Source organism: Erythranthe guttata, chromosome 6 (assembly GCF_056151865.1).
Source record: "Erythranthe guttata isolate IM_541 chromosome 6, IM_541, whole genome shotgun sequence".
NCBI lineage: Eukaryota > Viridiplantae > Streptophyta > Magnoliopsida > Lamiales > Phrymaceae > Erythranthe > Erythranthe guttata.
The window spans coordinates 18,958,565-18,981,907 of record NC_142538.1 but is presented as its reverse complement, the minus strand read 5'-3'; the positions used below and the strand labels follow the sequence as shown (position 1 = coordinate 18,981,907).

Here is a 23,343-nt window from a genome sequence, read left to right as displayed (position 1 = left end):
GAACTAAAGGGAAGCCAAGAAAAACTCTTTCAATGATTAAAATGTTATAGAAACCGACACATTTTCGCCTTTTCCTATCAACAGAGCTCCTACACGATTTACAAAACAATCCTCCCACACACACACACACTTTCGTTCGGATGGAGGAAACGAGACAACAATAACAAACGACCGTAATGCCCTTCAGGTATCAAGTCAAACTCGAGACAGTAGTCAAAGGTTATATATAGAAAAAAAGTCAACTACCTAATTTGAATGCATCGACAAATAAGCCTAAGCAAACACCGGCTTTCCAATAGTTTACCATCACCACCAAAGACTGCAATCTGCTGCTAGAGAGGGGCTTTTTGTAGACAAGCATTCCAATGCCTTCAATGGCGGCAACTACGATTCCGGCCACAAGTACATCCCAATCACCTGTTTGGCCGAGGATTGTGGCTAGAGCATTAGCGGTGTAGAAACCTAGGAGCAGTAGAAATACCTTCATAGGAAAGTTCTTCCGAGCGGAGTTTAGTTTACTCAGTAGCTGTCTGCCACCAGCACCGACTATTCTGCCCAAACGAGTTTCGCCTAGACCACCGGAGTTGTTTTGATTCAGGTTGTCTTGGTTGTTGTTGGCTGTAAATCCATCGGTGTTCAACGCAAATGCTATTTTCAATCCTTGTCTACAAAAATGTGAAAAAGCTGGATTAAGGTTGTGTTTGAAATGTTTTTTGAAAAGATATTACGAGCCTTTTTTGGCTTATAATCTGTTTTTTAGTGTCTGCAAATGCAACTTTTGCTCTTATTTAGAGTAAGTTGTTTAAGCTATAATCTGAAAAGCATTACCGCAACAGCTTTTTCGGTTTAAAGCTGCATTGGACATTAGTACCCTTATAATTTTTTTTGATCTAAATCCAGTTTATAAGGTCATTTTAGAGATTTATAGCAAAAAAGATGAAAATTTGAAGTTTGATACGCAAACAGATCAACTTATTTTGATATGGAATTTGCAAACATCCTCGAGTTTTTGAGAATAAGCTAATATATCGAAGTTTTACTCACAAGCACCAACTGCTACTTTTTCAAAAGCTTTCGCAAATACCAACGAAGGCAGTTATAGTAGTTTCAATAATCATAATCATAGTTTAGTTCAAGAACGTACCTCTTTCTTGAAGTTAAACCAAGTTTATTTGGTGTATGTCTAGAGAAATTATGAGCATAATTCAGACCGCCACAACTATGCCTGAAAAACAATCCTGGTCTCTCGAATCTTTCATTAACAACGAGAGACATAGAATGCAACGTCGTTATATCCATTTGGCAGGCCATCAACTGCACATTATTACACATAAAAAAAGGACAAATTTAAAGCCTCGGAGAATGCACGACCTAAAAGAAGAAATCGCTAAAAATATATGTATATGTACTCAAGTACATTCCACCCATATATCGGATGAATGTACGAGAAATAACAGCAGTTAGGGTATCAAATTCATTTTTCATGGGATTAGATATCCAAATCCAGCATTACCAAACACCCCCTTCTGAGCTCAATTGTAATAACAATAACAAGATTTTACATTTCGACAACCACCTTGTTTGCATTAAAATAAAGCTATGTACTATGCAATCCAAAAAAAAAATACAAGGATGAATTACCTTACCTGCAAAATAATGGCAGCTCCAACATTTAATAGCCAGAAATTATGAGCACAGTTGAAGAAGGAGAATCAAAACCGCCAAGAAACTGATACGGAATCTGCAAATTCAATCGAGGATACAAAAATTAAAGTAAAAACAATCATAAGCATACAAATGAAATGGATAACACTAATAAGAGGCTAATGATTCAAAAACTTCATCTTTCGTGTGGGTTTTGAGATTGCTAGGAACTAAAATTGAGCGAATAATTGAACACCCACCAGTAGGAAGTGGTCCTCCGATAAGAGAATTGAATTCCGGCGCGTGTGTGTATGTGCGTTTTGTGCGTGTAATAGTGTGTGTGTGGAAAAACAGAGGTTCGTTAAAACCGATCCTGTTTCTCTCTCTAGTTTTTTTTTTTAACCTGCAACACAAACCACAAGTGCTAGGGGTCGTTTCAAGCTTAAAAGTCGCTATTAGCCAATCAGCGATTTTCTGTAAAGCTTTTCAAAAGTCAAATCTTTCCAAAAAGCGTGCTTTTGTTCTAAATAAATCGCGTTTTACGAAACTCCTGCAAAATATTGAAAGACAACTCCAGTACCAGAGCCAGCATTGCAAGAAGGAGAGAGAGAGAGAGGAGAGAGAGAGAGAGAGAGAGAAGAATGAGGAGAAAACGGAGGGGAGGAGGAATGGTAAACGGGATTCCGATCACTATTGTATTCCTGTTATTCGTCGCAATTCGATTGCCGCCATCATCGGCAATCTCTACCGACAACAGCGTCGATGGGAGTGGCGATAGCAATAATAGAGTGGCGATAGAGCTGGTGGGAGGTCCCGACGATGATCTGGTGTGGGTGGTGCAGCTATCCGATCTCCACTTCAGCGTGCACCGCCCTGAGAGGGCTGCGGAATTCAATCAGATTGTGGGGCCCGCACTCTCCTTCATCAAGCCTTCGTTAGTCCTCATCACTGGCGATCTCACTGGTCAGTTTTTGCTCCACTGTTTTTTTTTTTTTATGGTGTTCTTCAATTGATTGGGGAAAATCATTGATTTTGTGATTTTGAAAGATGTTTGGGTAATAAATCTGTCTCAATTGCTACTATGATAATAAAGTTTGTTTTTATTTTGATGTATGAACTAAATGATTGATTAGAAGAGCCCTTCCTTTGATTTGGGTTTCTCTATTTTGCCGATTTCACGATTAATTTAGGAAATTAAGTGAATTTGCCATACATTGGAGCCTCATTGATGCTTAAACACATGAATAACGTCTTCAAACGAACTTCAAGTGTTTTCAATCTATACAACGCCATTTACGTTACATAGAGTTTTTACTGTTACATTTCTTCCAGACGGCAAAAGCAGGGATTTATTAACAATGAAACAAGACGAAGAGGAGTGGATCGAATACAAGAACGTCATGCATGAAGTTGTCAAGAGAAGTGGACTTAACAAAACCAAATTTTACGATGTTCGAGGAAATCATGACAACTTTGGAGTTCCTGTAATTGGTGGATCCTTTGATTTTTTCTCGAAATACAGCATCAATGGACAGCTACAAAGGACCCGAACAGTCAATAGCATCACTATTCAGGTTTAATATATCTTTCTGCTGCTTTTTTTCTTTTCTTTTTTTAAGATTAAATTGATGTTGTATTAGCTAAGGTAAATAAGATTTAATAATGCATGCAGACCAGCAAACGGAAGCTTCTTTTCGTTGGTTTTGACAGCGCGACGAATTCAGGTTTACGGGGCCCCACTAATCTCTTTGGACACCCTACAGATGAAATGTTGGAAGAAATAGAAACCGAACTCTCGCAATGGGATTCTCATTCATCTCAGCCAATTACCAAAATATCCTTCGGCCATTTCCCCCTTTCGTTTTCTGCGGCCACAAATTCCGGAAAGACATTGAAGGATATTTTCACGTTTCACTCGTTAGCTGCTTACTTATGCGGCCATTTGCATACAAAATTCGGAAAGAATTTAAAGCGGCATCATAGTGCTCAATATTCCAACCAGTTATTCCAATTGAACGGTCATCGAACACCTTCAAAGAACACCTCTTATTGCCCCACAAAAATCAATGAATTCTGGGAATTGGAAATGGGGGATTGGAGAAAGAGTAGAGCCATGCGAGTTTTAGCTATCGACAGGGGTCGTATTTCATTCGTCGATATAGACTTCGAATTTGGAGCCAAGAAAACTATCATACTGCCGACATTTCCTTTGGACTCTCGCTTCGATTCACTATCATATGAAAACTATAAATGTGGGAACCACGACCCTTTATTGTATGATGCCATAAGAGCTCTTGTTTTCTCTACTTCTCCAATTGTATCGGTTTTGGCTAAGGTATACGATTCTAGCTCCGGAAATCTGATTCTTGTGTTAGATACACCAATGAAAAGGCTTAGTGGGTCTCGCGGTGATCTTTATGTGGCCCCGTGGAATATTCTTGCTTTCGAAGATCCATCTCCTGAGCGATACTTACTTCAAATAGAATCAACTGATATAATGGGTCGATTAACTGTCACTGAACTCAGACCATTTTCGATAAGTGGAACCCCTGCTAGGTTCAAATGGAGTTGGAAAGAATTTATTGTGATGGGTTGTCAATGGGACTCTTTGTACTACCCTATACTATGGTGTTTTTACGGTTTAGTCCTTCCGATTCTTCTCATCCCAAAAGTACTACTCTCTTGTTCAAAGAGGCGGTATACATATAGACATTTTAAAGCTAACAAGAGCTTCGTAAATTGCTTTTCTTGGGTATTTACGGAACTATACGATGTTCCTCTTGCATGGTTCTCTATGATAGGTTACCTTTTTTATCTTATATTGTGCCCTTGGTTTTATGGTCAAGTGTTCACGCAAAGTGGAGGAGAAAGGGTATATATGACTTTTAGAGGTTGGGTTTCGAGATTCGATAGTATGGGGAAGATAGAAATTGTTGGATCTCCGGATGTAATGGTGGTGGTTCTTCCTCATATGTTTTTTGTAGTTCTTCCCTCGATTGTGTTGATTATTATGTTGGCTGTTGAAAGTGGGATTTATCGTGATTATATTCTCTCTATTTCGAGTAAGAAAAAAGACGACCATGATAGTTCGAATAAGGAATCTGCCTCGTTCAACAGGGCATCAGAAACTACTACACCTAAGCGGTGGCGTAGGAAGTTGTTCCTTGTGGTTTGTTTGGCTATCCTCTTGAAGCATTTCAAGGTATGAGTTTATTTTTTCCAATGAAATTTCATCTTGAGAAACGTTTTTTCTCTTTACAAAATGCAAGTGCAATAAAGGTTCAATTTTTTTACGTAGTTTATTTTGCATTTTTGTTTACTAACGAGTAATGCTGAATATTGCAGAACTGTGTATCTCTAATGAAAGCATACGAGATGAACCCAATCATACATTTCCCGGTCTACAGCCTGGTGATTCCACTATTGTTGGCTTATACTATTTGGAAAACCGAGAAAAACTCGAGTGGCATTTCCACCAGGTAAGGCCGTCATCAATCCTTGGAAGTGTTATTTTACACTTGCAGTTCGATGGAATATTAGATTTCAGCTAGATTGGATCCATTCTATATAAAATTCTATGCACGAAGATGTATTTCAACGAGAATAGTTGCTCAAGAGAAGATACAGCGTTTCGTGTTACTTCAATAGGAAGATGAATTAAGTCATCTATAGTTAATTTTTGTATGTGAATCATCTATAGGTTCTACGTTAATGCTTATTCTGCTTACTTATTGGCGAGAGAAATATAGGGGAGAGAAATTTAGTTGGTTACTTATTCTTATTTATGTGTAAGCAAATTCGGCACCTGCTGCCACTCTGTGAGAAATTTCAAAATGATCTAAATTCGGCGAGTTATTCTTATTTATACATATAAGGTGAAATTCAACGAGACTTTGAAATTCGAGTAGCGTTTTGTATCGTAGTCTAAACAGGTAATATGTATTCAATCAGTCAGTTCCAGTAATCACCATTACAATCAACATACTCATTATTAACATCAATCTACCTAACAAATATTTAATTTAATGACTGTATAATATACAACACAAGAATACTCGTGGGGAATCTATATTCGATACAGATACACACAATCGAATGTTCCATACAAAAATACTCGAAGAGTAGAGAGGGATTCACCTCCCCCCTAGCTGCTGACACATCTCACAAGCAGTGGACGATCGAGCGTTTGCGTAAGTGCAGTATTCACATATCCAATGGCCAGAATCATCTATGTTCTTAGAACTGCTTGATCTCGATGCACTTCCCTTGCCTTTACCGCCTCTTGATTTGCCAGTGGATGGAGAAAGAGAGTCCACATCTGATAGGCCGTTTTCCAAAGCTCGAACGAGGTTCTCAAAATAATTCTTCGTCACACTGCAGTTATTAGACAAGGCACATTTTTGGAGGGTTTCAGTCGATTAATGATGTGAGACAATTAATTTTCAATTTACTATTTATATTTTATATGTGCCAAAAGTGTAACTTCCACATTTTTACATCTCGTCTAAAAGTCAATGCAGGATCGAAGTTAGAACTTGAAGCTTGTACAAATAGAATTATCTTTTATGTAGTTTAAATTCAGAAGATCGAAATCTATAGAGAGAAGAAAATAGACTGCAAATGTAAGTTTTCCTACGGTTAAGAGGTCAAACCAAGAAAACACAATATCATGGAAATATTTTAAGACAAGATGAATAAACACGAGTAGTCGAGTACTTATATAGTTGTTGTCAGAAGAATTTACCTAGTCAATCCAGCTAACTTTGTTCGAAACTCGTTGAATTCATTCGAAGGACCTTCAGAGTTGAGGAACCCCTGAAATTCCTTTTCTGCACATTGGTGGAGCCGTTCCAAACCGGACTCTGCCTCGCCTAAACAATAAAGACAGACATATGTAGGTAATGACAGGAAAAGACTGTAATAAAACAAAATCCCATTTTGCAGAATTGCGTATACCTTGTAGATACTCAAAAAACTGCTTCTTAGCATGTTCATGCTCTGGTAAATAATATCCATATGCATATGTCCACTTCAAAACTCGTCTACATTCAACAATCTGAAGAAGGCAAATGTAAGCAATTAAAGAGAAAAATATATAGATAACTGCCTTTCTTAAAGAGTTCACAGAATCAAAGTGAGTCCCGTACCACAAGCCGAGACTACTATTTTTATCCTATATGACCAATTAATTTTTTGACATATTTTATGGCAAATATACATCATGAAAAATTAAGCTGATATACATACTTCTAAGGCAAATATATTACCTGTAGCCAAGCTTCTATAATGAACTTAAGCTGAGATTCAGGCTGACGCTGCTTATCACTCAGCTTTTCTAGCTGCACAACAGAGTAACATCAATGAACTTACAGAGGCATGAGAACAAGCACCAGATGCATGTATAATTATAAATGGTTTCAAATGTATCAACCAACTGACACTGGATTACTTGATAAAAAAAATTTACTTTTAACATTAAGTGAGATAATTAATCGTCAATTATCAGATGCAGCACCAAGTTCCTGTTATCAATTGCTAGTATTTAATAATGTTCAAGATTTATAAACTAGAAGCATACCAATAACTTCCATTTATATAAGAAAAGACATATCTTTTTAGTACGTATTTGTCGTGCACATCAGCAAAATGATGTCAAAACAAGTATATCAAGTTGCCTCTACCAGCAGTCAAATAATCTTTGGAGGAAATAATTAGAAACAGTCTCGAAAAGAAACAAGTTTCTTACATGTACTGTTTGCATTTGATGTAGGTTATCAACCGCCCGTTGCCTAGACTGCAAAAAGGTAATAGATTTACTTTAGACGTAACTCATGCAAAAGATGAAAGAAACTGAAAAGTGAAAACCCATTCAAAAGTTCAAGCAGAGTCAAATAAATTCACACAAGAATATGTAAGCCCTTATTATGACCAAATAGAATAGAATAAGATACAAAAGTAGCCACAAAACCGCCTTTCTTGGATCGATTAGCAGGTGAGAGATGGGCAAACTTAATTCTCTACTTGAAGAAATGTGACAATGTATAGATAAAGTCCAAGTTTGCTTGCAGAAAGTATTATGTATTCTAATTGGGCTTCAAGGGTTCATATTTGTGGACTAATATATCATATCAATGGTGAAAGTGGAATCCTACTTAATATACACATACTAGTGGAATAAGAACAAAGTAAATGTAGAAAAATTTCCACAAAGAATCAGTTACAATATACCAGGTCCCACATCACAGGAGATATATACCTACCGACTGGTTTGTAGCCCATCTCTCGTAGTAATGTGTATATCTTTCTAGAGAATTTTTGGCCATCTCTCTTCGTTTTTCAGCATCATCATACTGGAAAAGAAAAAATAGTTCAATTTAATTGCATACCGGCTAATTATATCCCAGCTATGAGACAAACCAGATAATCTTACCACTCCTTCTTGCTTGGCAGCTTCATAACGATTGCACGCGTAGAATCCACCAGTCCTTTCACCGTGTTCTGTCCATGCACCAAGGCACAACCTGCAAAAATATCTTATCAAGTCCCATACAACGACAAGGTTGCCACAGCTTCCAGAAGAAATGGACCACGAGATGCAGATAACTAACATCTTGGTTGTTCGAGTATTTAATCATTTCAAGCAAGCATAAGATTAAGAAAAACACCGAGAACTGTAGAGTTGGCAACATCTTAAAAAGAAATGCGCATGTGGAAAGAAAGCATAGTTTAAAGTAGTTGCTGAAAACTAGGAAACTAGGATGTCTTTAATCGCATAGCAAGAAATATAAAGCATACCAGCAAAACTCAAATTTACATGGGGGTGTGCACGTGATATGCATGCAACCTTGATTCTTCTCAATCGGCCGCTTGCATTTTGGACAAGGCTTCGAGTTGGCCAATATCCTGAAATACCATGAGATACATGTGATTAGAATCAGTGGTATGTCTACAAGAATGAAAAACCCAATCAGAAATATATCAGATCATCTAATATTTAGTTGAATCGGATATTTATATCAGGGATATCATAAAGTAAGGAAAAGCTAAGTGAATCAAAGGCCTTAAGTTAATACCATCAACATTATTACCCCTTACCTATGATTAACCTAACATATTAACATGTTTTCTAACTTACCAATTCATGTTTTCAGATTCGGCGCTGTTTTTCATTATCCACTTGGACACAGTTCCACAATCAACTGGGCGATGGGCTTCCTCGACGCACTACAAAATGATTTTCAAGTGTCAAATCCTAGAATCGGAAGTGTTATAGTTAAAACTGCTAGGGAAAATAGAATATTAAAAGGAAACACTGAAACTCACTTTCCAGCAAAAACTGTGTGAGCAACGGCAAGAGACATCATATGTTCCACCACCAACAATAAAATCTACAGCATAATCACAACCTGGTGCTGGGCACCACTTTGTCTGTTACACAAAAAAAAAAGAATTAAGATGAAATCTAGACCGCAAGGTTTGTAGAACATACTCTATGAAGACCCATAGAATGATATTCATGTTTAACAAATCAGCACACACTCGTTTACCTTCCTATTATCTTCAACGAATGATCTCAAAAAATAGCGGTTGTATTTTTCTCTATCTTCATTAGAAGCTAATTTATTCACCATATCCTGTCCAACAGCAGCACCACAAGATGGATCAGGACAACGCAACATCAAACATCCAGGTCCATCATTAATGGCCGTGTCAATATATCCTGCACCGTAGAGGTATAAGTACAAACTTATGTAATAGATGACATACATCGTTTATGGAGATGTAAGAATGGAATTCAGACCTTGCCAGCATATAACACAAAAGGGATGGCCACAGGCAGTAGCATTCATCCTATCCCGAGGATAAGTTTCAAAGCAGATACCACAAGTTAGCTGCAGAGAAAGTACACAATTAAGAAGAATCCTACATATAATTGCTCGAAGGTATTCCATAATAACCCTTTAACTGAAACTCAATGCAGCTTCTACATATCATGATCACCTCTTTATCATCAGGAAGGGGAATGTGATTCTCCAATAAACCAACAGTCTTACGGACCTTTTCTTCATCTGCAAACCATTCATCATTCACTTTACTAACACTCCTGTCAGAAAAGAACATATCAAGGACTTCCTCGGCAAGTAAATAACCAAATTTCACAGATAAATCTTTAAGCACATTCAGTTGTTCAGTAAGAAAGAACGGCATTAATTTGCTTTAGTTTCATGACACCACTTTCACTTGACGCAGAAGTGAGACTGACTTTCATTTTGTAAAGCAAAGGTCATATAAATGATTCGTGCATATTGATTAATGATCAAGAATTAGACTCGCAACAACATTCTAGAGACATTAAAGTTTTAATGATAAAAGGCTAATTTAGGAATAAGTTACCAGTTATAGTGGCGGAGCAAAACGCCGGCAGCATCCCTTGAGATTGAAAGGACTGTAGATATCTTTGTAATACTTTTGTCTTGGCATTCCCGAATATCATCTTCATTTAAAATTTTATAATTCTGAGAGAGATGTGTAAAAACACTTTAAATAGCAATCCAGAATGAATTAAAAAAATAATAATAACACCAGCAACATGATAAGAGGACAAAAAAAAAAAAAATAATAATAATAATAATAATAATAAATAAGCACAAGCATATATAAAAGGCACTATACGTTTGCGTAATCATAACTACGATAAAGGTTCTTCTGACTATAAATGATAGTAAATGGATCATTTTAACTTCAACGTCACAAAACAAGAAAAAACGGCCTTAGCAACTTCAGGTTGCCGTACATTAATCTTATTGAGCATTGAACTACCAGGGGACCTCAAGACCCAACTTCAAATGAGACTTACAAGTTACAATAAGATTAGAAAAGACTAAAGAGGTGTAACTTTTTAACTCTAGAGGGAAAGATTATCATAGAAGTAGCAATCGGGAAGTACATGAATTGTGATCTACAACTAAAATGCCGAGTAGTTCACCCCCTCAACAGCAAACATAGTTATATTCACATTTACATATAAATGCACCATAGTCAAAATCCCGACCAAAATCCTAGAATTCTACAATTTTACTACCCTCAAAATAGAAAGTTGGCAACAAACCCAATATCAGCTCAAAATGGAAAGTTTGGAATAAATCCGGGAAAGAACTCAAATTTTTTTTCCATAATTTCAGAAATCAATGATTATGCACATAAAAATCACCAAAATGAAGCTTCTAACCTAAAGAATACACCGTATCACGTTTCCCAAAGTACAATACCCATTGTTATCCTCATAAACGCTACCAAAACTATTTCACACCAAATCAACTACAATATCAATAAGTCACGAACGCACAAATGGCTGGATTTTACCTGGACAAGAATCATTAGCATCACCAAGATACCGCTTATAAATAAAACCTTCTTTAAACATGTGTTACACAATAACATACCATCCTCAAATTATCTAAGAAAAATGCTATGAATCAATAAACTGTTATATGAGTTTAAATTACCCTGCCGCCCACCCTCCCCGATCGAACTCTGAATAACCCGAGCGCATATCATAATAATTTTCAGGAAATAACTAACTAGGTAGCTCAATTATGAAATAAGTTTGGGGAACAAATATCTGAGATAAAAAAAAAAAAAAAAATGACCTGTGATCGAGGGCCGTATTGGTGGTGGTGGGAGGAGAGATCATCGGAATCGTCTGAGACATGGTCCAGAAAAACATCATCATCATCATCATCATCATCATCATCATCATCATCATCATAATCACCATCTCCGGCGCCGTAAAATTCTTCGTCGTCGTCGGAATCTTCCATCATCATCGCCGCCACCTCGTCGTCCGATTCCATCAATCTATTGTTCCCTCTAAAATTAATTTATTTTTGTATGTACGGAGAATAAATGATAATCAGAAGAAACTCAAAGTGGAAACGTCTCTCTCTCTATAATCTATATATGTATAAAAAATGTGGAAGAGAGAGAAAATGTTATATGGTGGTGGTAGTGATCCCTCGCTTTTATTAATACAAAAGGGGAAAAAATAGAAGGTACAACTATCGTTGAATAATGTACAACGTAGTATTGCTATACTTTGTTGGAATTAAATTAATAATAAAGTACGAGAAAATGTTGCAAAATTATTTAAGCAACAAAAAAAAAAAATCATATGAACTTTATTATAGTATAAATATTGGTGCAACTTCAAAATTATGGTTCAATTTATTTTCTATAAAAGAAAGTCAAGAAATTTATGTAAATTCCACTTTTTTGTAAATAAAATAAAATTTGCACAAGGTGTAACTTATTTGTTGTTGGGCCTTCTTGGGGATAATCCATTAACATGGTGGGCTATGGGCCATATTATCCACAACGAATCCCATCATAGAGCCAGCTCATCACCATTATAGATATATGCCCACCCGACCCGTATTGGATGCAAGTCGGGTTTCCTTATTATTTGAACCCGACTTTATTATGAATCAATTAGGGTTGAGCAAGTTGGACCCACGTCAAACCCGTGAAAGATTGTCCCGCCGGGACTGAACGGATAGATCCATCAATGAAATTGGGTCCTGAAATTAAAAAAAATCCAGGTGTTTGGGTCTAAAACAGGTTCATATTTATTTAATAGTCGTGAAACGATCGTTTGGCCCCGCCATACGAAACGACTTCATTTTGTTTATATATTGTACATAATACATGCATAGAGATAACGTATTTGTTGTGCAGCAAATACGTTATCCTTAAACTTGTCTCAACCCTAATTGACTCATAAAGAAGAACTACATCATGCTTTTAACTGTATGATGTATACATCGATCACAGTTGGAGGATCGGATCGGATATGGTTATTCGTAGGTTAAATAACAGTACTTATGACTTTGATGTTCGATTATAGTTTCTTGTCGGCAACTATAGTTGCTTATAGTACGGATGTTTAAAGGATGAGAAGGTCCCTCGTCGGTGCACGCATGCAGCTGTACTGCGGACATATTTTCGAATGGATTTTTCCTATTCGAGAATTGCTTTCGGCGTGGACTTGATTTAAATTATATTTTATGTTCGTCCTGTTACAGACATATGTAGAAGCATTGATATGGATTGAGTAATGAGTTGGTAATTCAATTCATCGTTATATATATTGAGCACCTAACTATGTAGCTTCAATCTTTATTTAAAGGGGCCGGGCCAAAGTGTTCCTATTAGTTGAATCTTTTCTCTGCTTAATTAAGAGTCACTAATTTTCAACTTTTTATATGTACGTACCTTTTGGATTACACATGCATGCATGCATGCATCTGTTCATCAAAATTAAATTCAGCTTTAATTTCCAGCTTATAATTACATCCATTTTATTGGAGATTAATTAAGGTATACTTATTTGGGAGGACTTCAACTTAGCTAATATATATATATATATATATATATATATATATATATATATATATATATATATATATATATATATATATATATATATATATATATATATATATATATATATATATATATATATATATATATATATATTGATGCTGCTCCAAAATGTTGGGTCAGCCCAATGGTCTTGAAGCCCACAGGTCTCCTAAGTCCGGGAATCTTCAAGCCCAATATCGGGAATGCCAAGAGTCCTTGCCACGCGTCCGAGGTAGTCGAAGGGATCGCTCCACTCGTTAACCTACAAAACAGTTAAAAACACTAGGTGACACGCCGGGGGTGGCCCGACGATTGTGCTCCGACGCTCAAGTCAGAAAACTATCACAATATAAGCAAATAATATTAATTAATTGCCTAAATAGTGCTTACCTTGTTATGTGATTGATAACACATATTTATAACTAATATATATATATATATATATATATATATATATATATATATATATATATATAGCTTGTAGGATTTATAACTGCCGTTGAGTTCCTCTCGTTGAGCTCGTTCTTTTGATGGCGATTTCATACGATTTGGAGCTCTGAGTTTGTTTTAGCAATAACATCACTCAATTCTTAGATGATTAATTACAAATATCCTTGGAACCTATTCCTTATAGTAGTTTAATTTGTACCTAATATGGAGGCATAATTAATACCATAATAGCAATAGCAAGAAAAGATGATGTGGAGAAAAATAAAAGCTCACTTGGCAAAATTTAGACAACACAATTCATCCAACCAACTTGTGTAGCACTCCTATTCAATTTTAAGGAAACCCCCCTCAACCACTTAATAAATGCGCCATCAATTTTAATGCTTGCATGGAAAAAAAATTAAACTCTGGTTAGCACATTCTTAATTGAAACAAATAAATGGTAATCTAGTGATTATTCATGTAATAAATAAATATATATATATATTGAATAGTTTAATTGTTTTTATCTTTAATTTACTCTTGAGTTTGTTGGGACGTAGTTAATGAGTTGCTTGCATGGATCTTCTGATTGAAACATTTGCAAGTATAAATACCCAAAATCTACCATAAATGAAGAAATTAAATAAAACACACAAACACACCATTATATATATAAACACACACACCCAAAATAGATTTGAGCATATGATGGAAACCTTGTACCAAACACCACCTGTTCAAACCGCCATCCAAGATCTTAAGGTGGCAATTCAAGACTCAACCCTAATATACCCCTCCAAACAAACTGAAAGCAAGTCCATTTTCTTGTCAAATATCGACCAAGTCCTCAATTTCCATGTCCAAACGGTCCATTTCTTCCCCGCCAACGCCGATTTCCCACCAGAAATGGTTGCCGCTAGGCTCAAGAACGCACTGGAAAAAGTGATGGTGCCAATTGCCATACGACTTCTTGGCCGGAAAGTTGACATTGAACCACCAAACAGGGCGTCTGGAGATTGAGTGCAACGACTCATCCGTGTAATTAACACAAGGTACATGTTGTATGTATGTATATATGGTGCATGGAGTATACAAAATGCAGCACGTACGGAATTGTGCATATGCATGATAGATTATATTGTGTGTGCAAATTATATATTCTTTATTATTCTATATATCTTTATACACAAAGCCAACGGATAGGAATCCACTAGTGCTAGAAGGGGTGGCAGGGGATGTATTCAGATCCATACTCTTGTAATTCTAAAAAAAAATATATAATTTGCACACACAATATATATGTCTTCAAATTACTTCAAAAATATATTTTTCTTCAAAAACAAATAATCACCTAATTTTTCGACCGATCGGTCTTTTACTACTAAAAAGAAATTGATAATCAATGAGAAATTTGTCGAATGGTTGACAATTAATTAAAATTTTAACTTGCGGTGTATACAATGAATAGAAATACTACAAAAAAAAAAATTAAAAAAAATATTATCGTCGATTTTAATACTATAGTGGCGGAGCCAGCATATGGCCAGAGGCAGCCATGGTCCCCCAACATTTCTCAAATCTCTATTAATTTATATAAAAATATATTAAAAAAAAAATGTACAATCGTATTAAGGGTCCCCTCTCAGATTTTTTTTTCAATGCATCCGGCCCCTTCGTCGAACTTAAAATCATGGCTCCGGCGATCCGCTAGCGGAGTGTATTCAATTAGTATATTTTTGTGTTTTCCAAACATTTATATTCATAGTGCATTGTGCACTAATAAAAATTTAATATTCCTTTAGTCGTTATTTTCCCACCGAAATTGTTGTCTTCCAAAATATAAATTGATTCACCATAAAATCTAACTCGTAAAATCTATGGTGCCAACTGCCAATTACATCCAATAAGGCCATAAGAGAATACATATATCACGTGCCTCTTTATTCCCAAAAAAAAGAAGAAAAAAAATTTACTTGGTCAAATGATCATGCTTTATATATATTATTTGTAGACCACACATCACGTGCATATATCTTTCTATCTTCGCAAAATCTTGTTTTCTTTCTTGGCAACATTGTCCAATTTGCCCCCACCACCTTTTCATTTATGTATACGTACCACACCAACATAATACATTTAAAAAAAAAAAGAAAAAAAAAATACTTTTTTCACATTCGACCATATTGGATTCGTGTGCTAAAAAATGAATTACAGTATTTTTTGGATAATATTTATAATGCTAATAAACTCAAAGATTATATGTAAACGTTAACCGATAGGATCAAAATTAGTCCTTTTCAGGAAAATTCTGAATTTTTTTTTTCGGATGTGAAAAACTAGTTAAAAAAATTGAAATTGAAACGAAAAAACTTGTTCAAATTGAAAAATTTCGGGTCGGAATCGGCGAAGTTTGGAAATTTCTAATTTTTGGTCGCCTAAAATATAAAATGATATTGGTATTTAAGTGTAATATTCGGAATAAGGTTGGAATTATTTTCCGAACTTAAATCGGATCGAAAGTCGGAATCTCATGTATATTCCAAACACGTCCCATGAAGAAACTTATCATAAAAGATGGATTTCTCATTTTCTTTAAACATTGTAGGATAATCGATGAACACATGCAACATTAAGAACAAGTTCCGATTATGGCTACCCAAGGAATAAAGGTGTGTGAGAGAGAGAGAGAGAGAGAGAGAGAGAGAGATGGGATTATCCTATATTCATGCCAAAAACATCAAACATATGAAATTGGTTCTTCTACCAACCGTCTACCTATTACAACGATCTTTCGATGCAATTCTAATAATCACAGATAACAAACGTCGGTTAGCTACTTTTATGCTCCTCAAACAAATCAACTACTAGAAGAATAAACAATTTATCAAACTTGCATAAATAAGAAATTTAATACACACATATATATAGGGTTTTCTAATGAAATCTCAGGTTACGAGTTTAGTACTTATGTTATTAAAAAAGAATAAGTTCAGTTTTCTCCGATTTTCACGTCGTTTCATCCCATTTGTCTTTCATGATCTCGAAACTCCCGATTCTTCACCTGCATTTATAGTATTAATTCAAACAAAAGTCCAATCGAAAGTACATATAACTAAGTGTAATTTATACACTTGACAACTCACTTAGATGTTTTCGTTGATCACCTCTAAAGCGTTTCGCCCGAAAACCGCTCGTTTCGGATCCAAATTTTTTTTTTCGGAAACAAAAACGAAAAAGAAAAATTGAGTCTTTTAATAAAAATTTAACCCAATTATCAAAGATCGGCAACCGGGTGGACATTTTTATTCGATATGGATTGGTATTTGAGGCGGGCTGTATTAATTAAATAAACCCACTCCTTTTAAAATAGGCCCAATCATTTTGCAGTACGAATCTTCCTCTTCTACCATACAATCAGCATATGCAACCAGGTCCATGTATTTGATTTCCCTTTACATATATATCATTTTACAATATTTATAATGTGCAATAATTGTATATACCTCTCAAATTTAGCTAACTTAAATTCAATTAAAGTCAAATAATTAAATAATAGATGACTAGGATATGGATTCTTTGGACCCCAGAATATAACTCGTAAATAAAGAAGAATCTTCTTTGTCAATTTTCTTTCTAGGCCATTACATTTTGTGCAACTATAAATAGTTCCTATAGATTGTGATCTAAATGTACAACTTATAAGGTGAGAGCAAAAGATATTTTCAAGATATTTATTTCTTTCTCTCTCTATATATATAATTAATATATAAATCTTTCTTTAATTTATATATACACTATGCCAAGAGACAGAAACCCACTAGTCGTTGGGGGTGTGATAGGGGATGTATTGGATCAATTCGCAGCGTCCATAACGCTTAGAATTGTTTATAATAACAGAGAAGTGAATAACGGTGGCGATTTCAGGCCGTCGTACATTGTGAATCAGCCTAGGGTTGATATCGGAGGGGACGATTTTCGTACCTTCTATACTTTGGTAATTCTTTGTTTTTTTCCCCTCGTTTAATTTACACATACATACGTACCTAATTTACACATATTTACGGTACGTATATGTATGGCTATTTTTCGTACCTTGTAGGTTATGGTGGATCCCGATGCCCCGAGTCCTAGTGATCCTAATCTTAGAGAATATCTGCACTGGTGAGACGATTTTTGCTACTATTCGTATACATAGAATAATATATATATACATTCGAATTATCGTACCCAAATTACAAATACTATACGTATACAATATATAAGAATTAATTCAAGAAATAAGAGGATTTTTATATTTTATTTTACATATTATATACATGTGGATTGCATGTATATAAATATTATTCTTCATTTTCAATTGTATTAACTAATTTTTTCAATTGATATATATTTTTTTTAATGTAGGATGGTTACGGATATTCCTGGATCCACTGGGACAAACTTTGGTTAGTGTTCTTTTATTTTGTAATTTATTAAATTTCATATCTTACAAAATGGTCTTCATAATTCGTACAATTAAATAAATAAATAAATGTATTGAAGGGCAAGAGATCGTGTGCTACGAGAGTCCACGGCCTTCGATGGGGATTCACCGTATGATCTTCATCTTGTTCCGCCAGTTAGGGCGGGAGACGGTGTACGCCCCGGAGTGGCGCCAGAATTTCAACACCAGGGACTTTGCAGAGACCTACAATCTTGGATCCCCTGTGGCGGCGGTCTACTTTAACTGCCAGAGGGAGAGCGGCACCGGTGGGAGAAGACCAGTACAGTTATGAACTTCAAATATTATTATTATTAAAAAATAAAGTTGATTATGCAATATGCATGTATGAGAATATTTTCATTGAAATGGGCTAAAGCTTGTAAGAGTGAAGCTGCGTACGCCAGCTTTCTATATATATGGAGAAATAATATTGTACTATTCTGTAATTTGTAATATCGTGTAATGAATAAATGGTTGATGGTAATAATTTTACTACTTCTCTTTATGTTTCATTTTTGTCTATGTTACACGGACACTTCTAGAAGGTGAAGAGTCCCCGTATCCGACACTTGGACACTCGGACACACCCGGACACCTCTCGGACACCCGTATCGGGCCGTGTTGTAATTTTGCTAAAAATAGGACACTCGTGTCGGGCAGTGTCTGTAATTTTTTAAAAGTTAGGACACGGCTCTTATGTTGTAAGAGAAAGCCCTAATAAAAAACTACGCATTTTCTTCTCTCTGTAATACACATTTTCCTCTATCTTCTTTGAGAGTCCACCCAAAAAGTTCAAAACTCTAGCGGCGACGGCTACAAAGAACACGAGCAGCTAGGGCAAGCGGTTCTCTTATGCGATTTGGCTACTTGTAAATATTTTTTTACAATTTATAAATGTAACCCTATATTTTTATAATTTATATATATACCCCTATATATTTTATATTTACGCGTATCCCCCGCGTGTCCGTGTCCTAGTTTTTTTGAAATGCCGTATCGCCGTGTCCGTATCCGTGTATCGCCGTGTCCACGTATCCGTGTCGTGCAACATAGATTTTTGTTTACATGAAGAAAATAAATCAAATTATAAACTATATGTACCTAAATATTAATTCATTTGAAAAAATATATTACCTTATATTAGTATTAAAAGTTAGTATTAATTATATGATTACCAAAACTTTAATTGAAGGTCTCGTTTGATAATACTGATCGATAGTATTTTTTTTTTTAAGAGTTTGATTGCCATTATTAAGTTATTTTGACTAGATTATACGAGTTAGATAGTCAGTATTATGTTTGATTGTCAAGATTCAAACTAATTCAGGTCAGCATATGTTATTATTCAATAAAAGTTGTAGTGAATATACTATGTGATTAATTTTGTAGGATGTTATGTAAAAAAAAATGACGATTTCATCTCTAAATGGAAATGCTTTTGGACAATGGAATGTAGTACCAAATTTTAATTATTTTTTTGGCTTAATTTCATTTTGCACCCTCTAAATATACTATTTTCACACTTTGCACCTCAAAAATAATTTATGGCACTTAGCACCCTCAAAACATGTTTAATTATTCAAAGTGCACTCTAGTCTATTTTCTGGACATAATTTTCTGTCGTTTACTTATTTTATGATTGTCAACATGGTCATTTTTGTCTATTCAATTGATTTTTTTTTCTTCAAGGTGCAAATTGCTAATGTATTTTCGAGCTTTGTTGGGCTATCAGAAATTAGTTCAACAACGGAAACTGTGGCCGAAAAATAAACTAGGTTGCAATTTGAATGATTTATTTTTTGGGGTGCAAAGTGGAAAAATGGTATATTTTGAGGGTGCAAAGTGGAATTAAGCCTAATTGTTTTTTTTTTTTTTTTAAATATCGTACCTAATCGACTAATTACTCGACTAATTTTTTTTTTTTTAAAACTAGGTTGCAATTTGAATGATTTTTTTTGGGGTGCAAAGTGGAAAGATGTTTGTGCAAACGTCTTACTAATCGACTAATTACTCGGTCAACACAAAATTAATACAATACAGGATAATCCATATTAATCCGATTTATGTAACTGAACTGAGACCTTAACTATTTAAATAATTGTATATACTTATAAGCAAACATAAATTTAATGTATACTTTATAGCAAAAAAGAAATTGAAAAAAAATGATGTTTTGATGAAATAATAATTGATCATGTACTCCAAAATCTACATTGATTCACCATATCTAATTGGCAAAAAGGCCAAAAGTGAACACTTTTACACTTTATTCCATAAATAAATTGTGATTTATTTATAAAATAATGTATAATTTGTAGACCACATCATATGCATCTTTCTATCTTAGAAAAAACAACGAAACATTATTTTATCATTGGCAAAATTGTCCAAATCGCACCACCACTTTTCGATTTATAAAAGAACATTCGAATACATGAAAATTTTGAAATTCATGAAAAGTACTCAAAAGCAAAAAGTGTTGCGTATTTTTTTTTTTGATAATTGAAAAAAAAAAAGTGATATACATAACAAGCAGAATTTGCATTTTTTGATCCAATTCTACCACTTTTCGTCATCCAAATGTCTTGTGTGGGGGCAATTTACATGCATTTTTCTTTTTAGCGCATTACTTATATTTTTAGAAGAAAAATAAAATGAAATGTGCATATTGTTCGCCTAAAACGCCGATTCGCGAGGTCTCTTAGGAACACGTTATGATATAATTTCGTGTCTTTGTCGTCATACGATTTAAGGTGCTAACGACATTTTCTCCTTGTCTGGATTTCATATGCTTTTTAATTGGGCTTCTAATTTTAGGCCGCCTTTCTTCGGCTTTTATGGTGTAATTCACTTTAATTATGCGGGCTAAGCCCATATGGGCGATATGGCCTTATCAATTAGTCAACTTGTGCACGTACATTTAGACATTACGAAGCCCATAATACATTGTAATTAATAAGTAAAAAAAAAATTGTAATTAATAATTAAAAAAATAGATTGTTTAGGCCCGAAAAATTGAAACGCCATCCAGAAATCATTGGTTGTGGTTTTTAGACATTACGAAGCCCAAAAGATAACAAAAGAAAAACCCAGCCGAAATCATGAACACATGCTGTCTGTAGTGAAAATCATCATCCTTGTTAAATTTCGTAAAAAAAATCGGTGCTGGAAAACAAAAGGGGCGATGCGTATTGTGTGCGTTTTCGTATTAAAACGGAAGAGAGTCGTACTCCTTACGAGAGGTAGCTTTTGACAGAGCAATGCTTTGAGGCCAAGGGCGGGACCAGGATTTTTCGGTAGGGGGGGCCAAAAACTTTAGAGAGTTAATAAAAATATGGCGAAGGTTTGGGGGCAGCGCCCCCGAAATTTTTAGGGATATTTATGAAGAAAACCAACACAAATAAGTAATGGGTAATATATATTGTTGTCAAAACAATATTCATAAACTTATGTAAAATAAATTGTAATATAGTATACATTTAGTTGAATAAGTAAAAGTGTTTAAAAAAAAAACTTCAAATACATAGAAATTCGATAGATTGAAAATTTTAAACATTGAGAAGAAAGAAAATAAATACTTTCTTTTTTATGTTATATTATTTTTTTATCGTAACCTTTAATAGAGATTAGAGATTGAGATTGTGAAAAATATTTTATAGGATAAATTATAATAGAAAGTTAAATTTAAAAGGTGGAAATAATTTATGTTTTAATGTCCATATATAAATATTGTAAATAAAAAATCAATATATAATAGTAGATAATATACCAACCAATTACAAATTATTTAGGGCAAATGGCAAAAGGCCCATCACATGGGACTTAAATGCATTTTGGTCCAAAAAAAAAACAGTCTCTCAATTAAGTCCATCCCCATGTCTTTAGTCTAAAATACCCTCAATAATATAATTCTTATCAATTCCACCCATTATACTCTAACTTCTTTAATATTACACATTGATCCCAAATTTAAACAAATATATCACATTAACCCCCAAAACTTTTTTTTTTCAGAAAATAATTTTTTTTCTGAAATATTTTTTTTCCGGCCAGATTCCAGCATTGACCACCGGACACCGCCGGTCTCGGGCGTTGACTTTTTTTCTTTTTACTTTTTTTTTTCAATTGTTTTTCTTAGTAAAAAAATTAATTAATATTACTGTCTTGGCTACTAAATTACTGTCTCAGACAGTAATATTACTGTTTGGGACACTAATATTATGAATATTATTTTTCCGAACAGTAATATTATTGTCTAAGACAGTTAAATTACTGTTGGAGACAGTGATTTAACATCCAAGGCAGTAATATTAATTAAAATATTTTTTTAAGGAAAAGAAAAAAAAAAAAAAGTCAATTAACAGTTAAATTACTGTATCCGACAGTTAAATAACTGCCAGAGACAGTAATTTAGCAACGAATACAGTAATATTAATTAAAAAAAAAATTTAAGAATAAAAAAGTCAATTAACAGTTAAATTACTGTCTCCAACAGTTAAATAACTGCTGGAGACAGTAATTTAGCAACGAATACAGTAATATTAATTAAAATATTTTTGAAGAAAAAAAAAAAGAGTCAATTAACAGTTAAATTACTGTCTCCGACACTTAAATAAAGTAATTTAGCAGCCAAGACAGTAATATTAATTAAAATATTTTTTTTAAGAAAAAAAAAATTATAAAAAAAAAAAAAAAAAAGTCAACGCCGGAGACCCGGCGGTCAACGCCTGTCAACGGCGGCGACCGGCGGTCTCCGGTGGTGGCGGGTCAAAATTGGGGTCAAAATTGAAATTAGGGTTAAAATTGGTTAATTGATGAAATTGGGCTAAATTGAGGTGTAAATCATGAAATTAGAGTTAAATTGGGTTTCAATGAATTGGGGGTAATTTTGGTATATATAAAAGGATTTTCCTTATTTGCATATAAGTTTGAATAGGTTGGATTTATTTGAAAGACAAAACAGTTGGATGTCCCTCTTTTAATTAAGTGCCCTTATTATGGGCATATTTGCCATTATCCCAATTATTTATGTATATATATCCATCCAATATCTATAAGTAACAATATATCTTATATATAAAAGAAAGAAACGCTAGGGCAACCCTAAGAAACCCTAATGTCATATTTGTAATTTTTTTTTCAATTTTTATCTCCATAATATTATTTTAACTATTATTTTCGAATTTTATCATATTTGTATCCCCTAAATATTATTTTAAATATTATTTTTTATTTTTATCAGATTTTTGTCTCCTAAATATTATTTTTTATTTTTATCAAATTTTTATCTCCTAAATATTATTATAAATAACATTTTTTTAATTTTATCAAATTTATATCTCCTAACTATAATTTTAAATATA

The 23,343-nt window shown here is 34.2% G+C and overlaps 4 protein-coding genes across 6 annotated transcripts; 2 read left to right on the top strand and 2 right to left on the bottom strand.

The window, feature by feature from the left end:
• Positions 1-4: 4 nt before the first annotated feature.
• On the bottom strand, positions 5-2,072 carry NPQ7 (antigen receptor-like protein (DUF565)). 2 transcript variants are annotated; one of them, XM_012979186.2, is made up of 4 exons: positions 1,905-2,072; positions 1,647-1,741; positions 1,145-1,314; positions 5-665 (listed from the first exon to the last, which is right to left on the bottom strand). In XM_012979186.2, exons 3-4 carry the CDS (start codon positions 1,309-1,311, stop codon positions 239-241), a joined length of 594 nt encoding a protein of 197 aa, XP_012834640.1. In that variant the 5' UTR covers positions 1,312-1,314; positions 1,647-1,741; positions 1,905-2,072; the 3' UTR covers positions 5-238. The 2 variants fall into 2 exon arrangements, with proteins under 2 accessions (XP_012834640.1, XP_012834639.1); XM_012979185.2 differs by having other exon boundaries at positions 1,642-1,741; positions 1,905-2,031.
• On the top strand, positions 2,015-5,487 carry LOC105955455 (Calcineurin-like metallo-phosphoesterase superfamily protein). Its single transcript, XM_012979178.2, has 4 exons — positions 2,015-2,607; positions 2,977-3,218; positions 3,317-4,846; positions 4,990-5,487. The coding sequence occupies exons 1-4, from the start codon at positions 2,286-2,288 to the stop codon at positions 5,125-5,127; spliced, it is 2,232 nt and encodes a 743-aa protein (XP_012834632.2). The 5' UTR covers positions 2,015-2,285; the 3' UTR covers positions 5,128-5,487.
• Positions 5,488-5,554: 67 nt separating this feature from the next.
• Positions 5,555-11,654, bottom strand: LOC105955458 (putative E3 ubiquitin-protein ligase ARI8). 2 transcript variants are annotated; one of them, XM_012979182.2, is made up of 15 exons: positions 11,295-11,654; positions 10,039-10,160; positions 9,646-9,748; positions 9,446-9,536; positions 9,192-9,364; positions 8,968-9,072; positions 8,780-8,868; positions 8,440-8,547; positions 8,075-8,165; positions 7,905-7,994; positions 7,391-7,438; positions 6,912-6,983; positions 6,601-6,700; positions 6,389-6,515; positions 5,555-6,018 (listed from the first exon to the last, which is right to left on the bottom strand). In XM_012979182.2, the coding sequence occupies exons 1-15, from the start codon at positions 11,496-11,498 to the stop codon at positions 5,778-5,780; spliced, it is 1,764 nt and encodes a 587-aa protein (XP_012834636.2). In that variant the 5' UTR covers positions 11,499-11,654; the 3' UTR covers positions 5,555-5,777. The 2 variants fall into 2 exon arrangements, with proteins under 2 accessions (XP_012834636.2, XP_088676307.1); XM_088820181.1 differs by lacking the exon at positions 5,555-6,018 and having other exon boundaries at positions 6,385-6,515; positions 11,295-11,646.
• Positions 11,655-17,186: 5,532 nt separating this feature from the next.
• LOC105955462 (protein VERNALIZATION 3) lies at positions 17,187-18,475 on the top strand. Its single transcript, XM_012979188.2, has 4 exons — positions 17,187-17,491; positions 17,597-17,658; positions 17,902-17,942; positions 18,040-18,475. Exons 1-4 carry the CDS (start codon positions 17,294-17,296, stop codon positions 18,270-18,272), a joined length of 534 nt encoding a protein of 177 aa, XP_012834642.2. The 5' UTR covers positions 17,187-17,293; the 3' UTR covers positions 18,273-18,475.
• Positions 18,476-23,343: the final 4,868 nt, after the last annotated feature.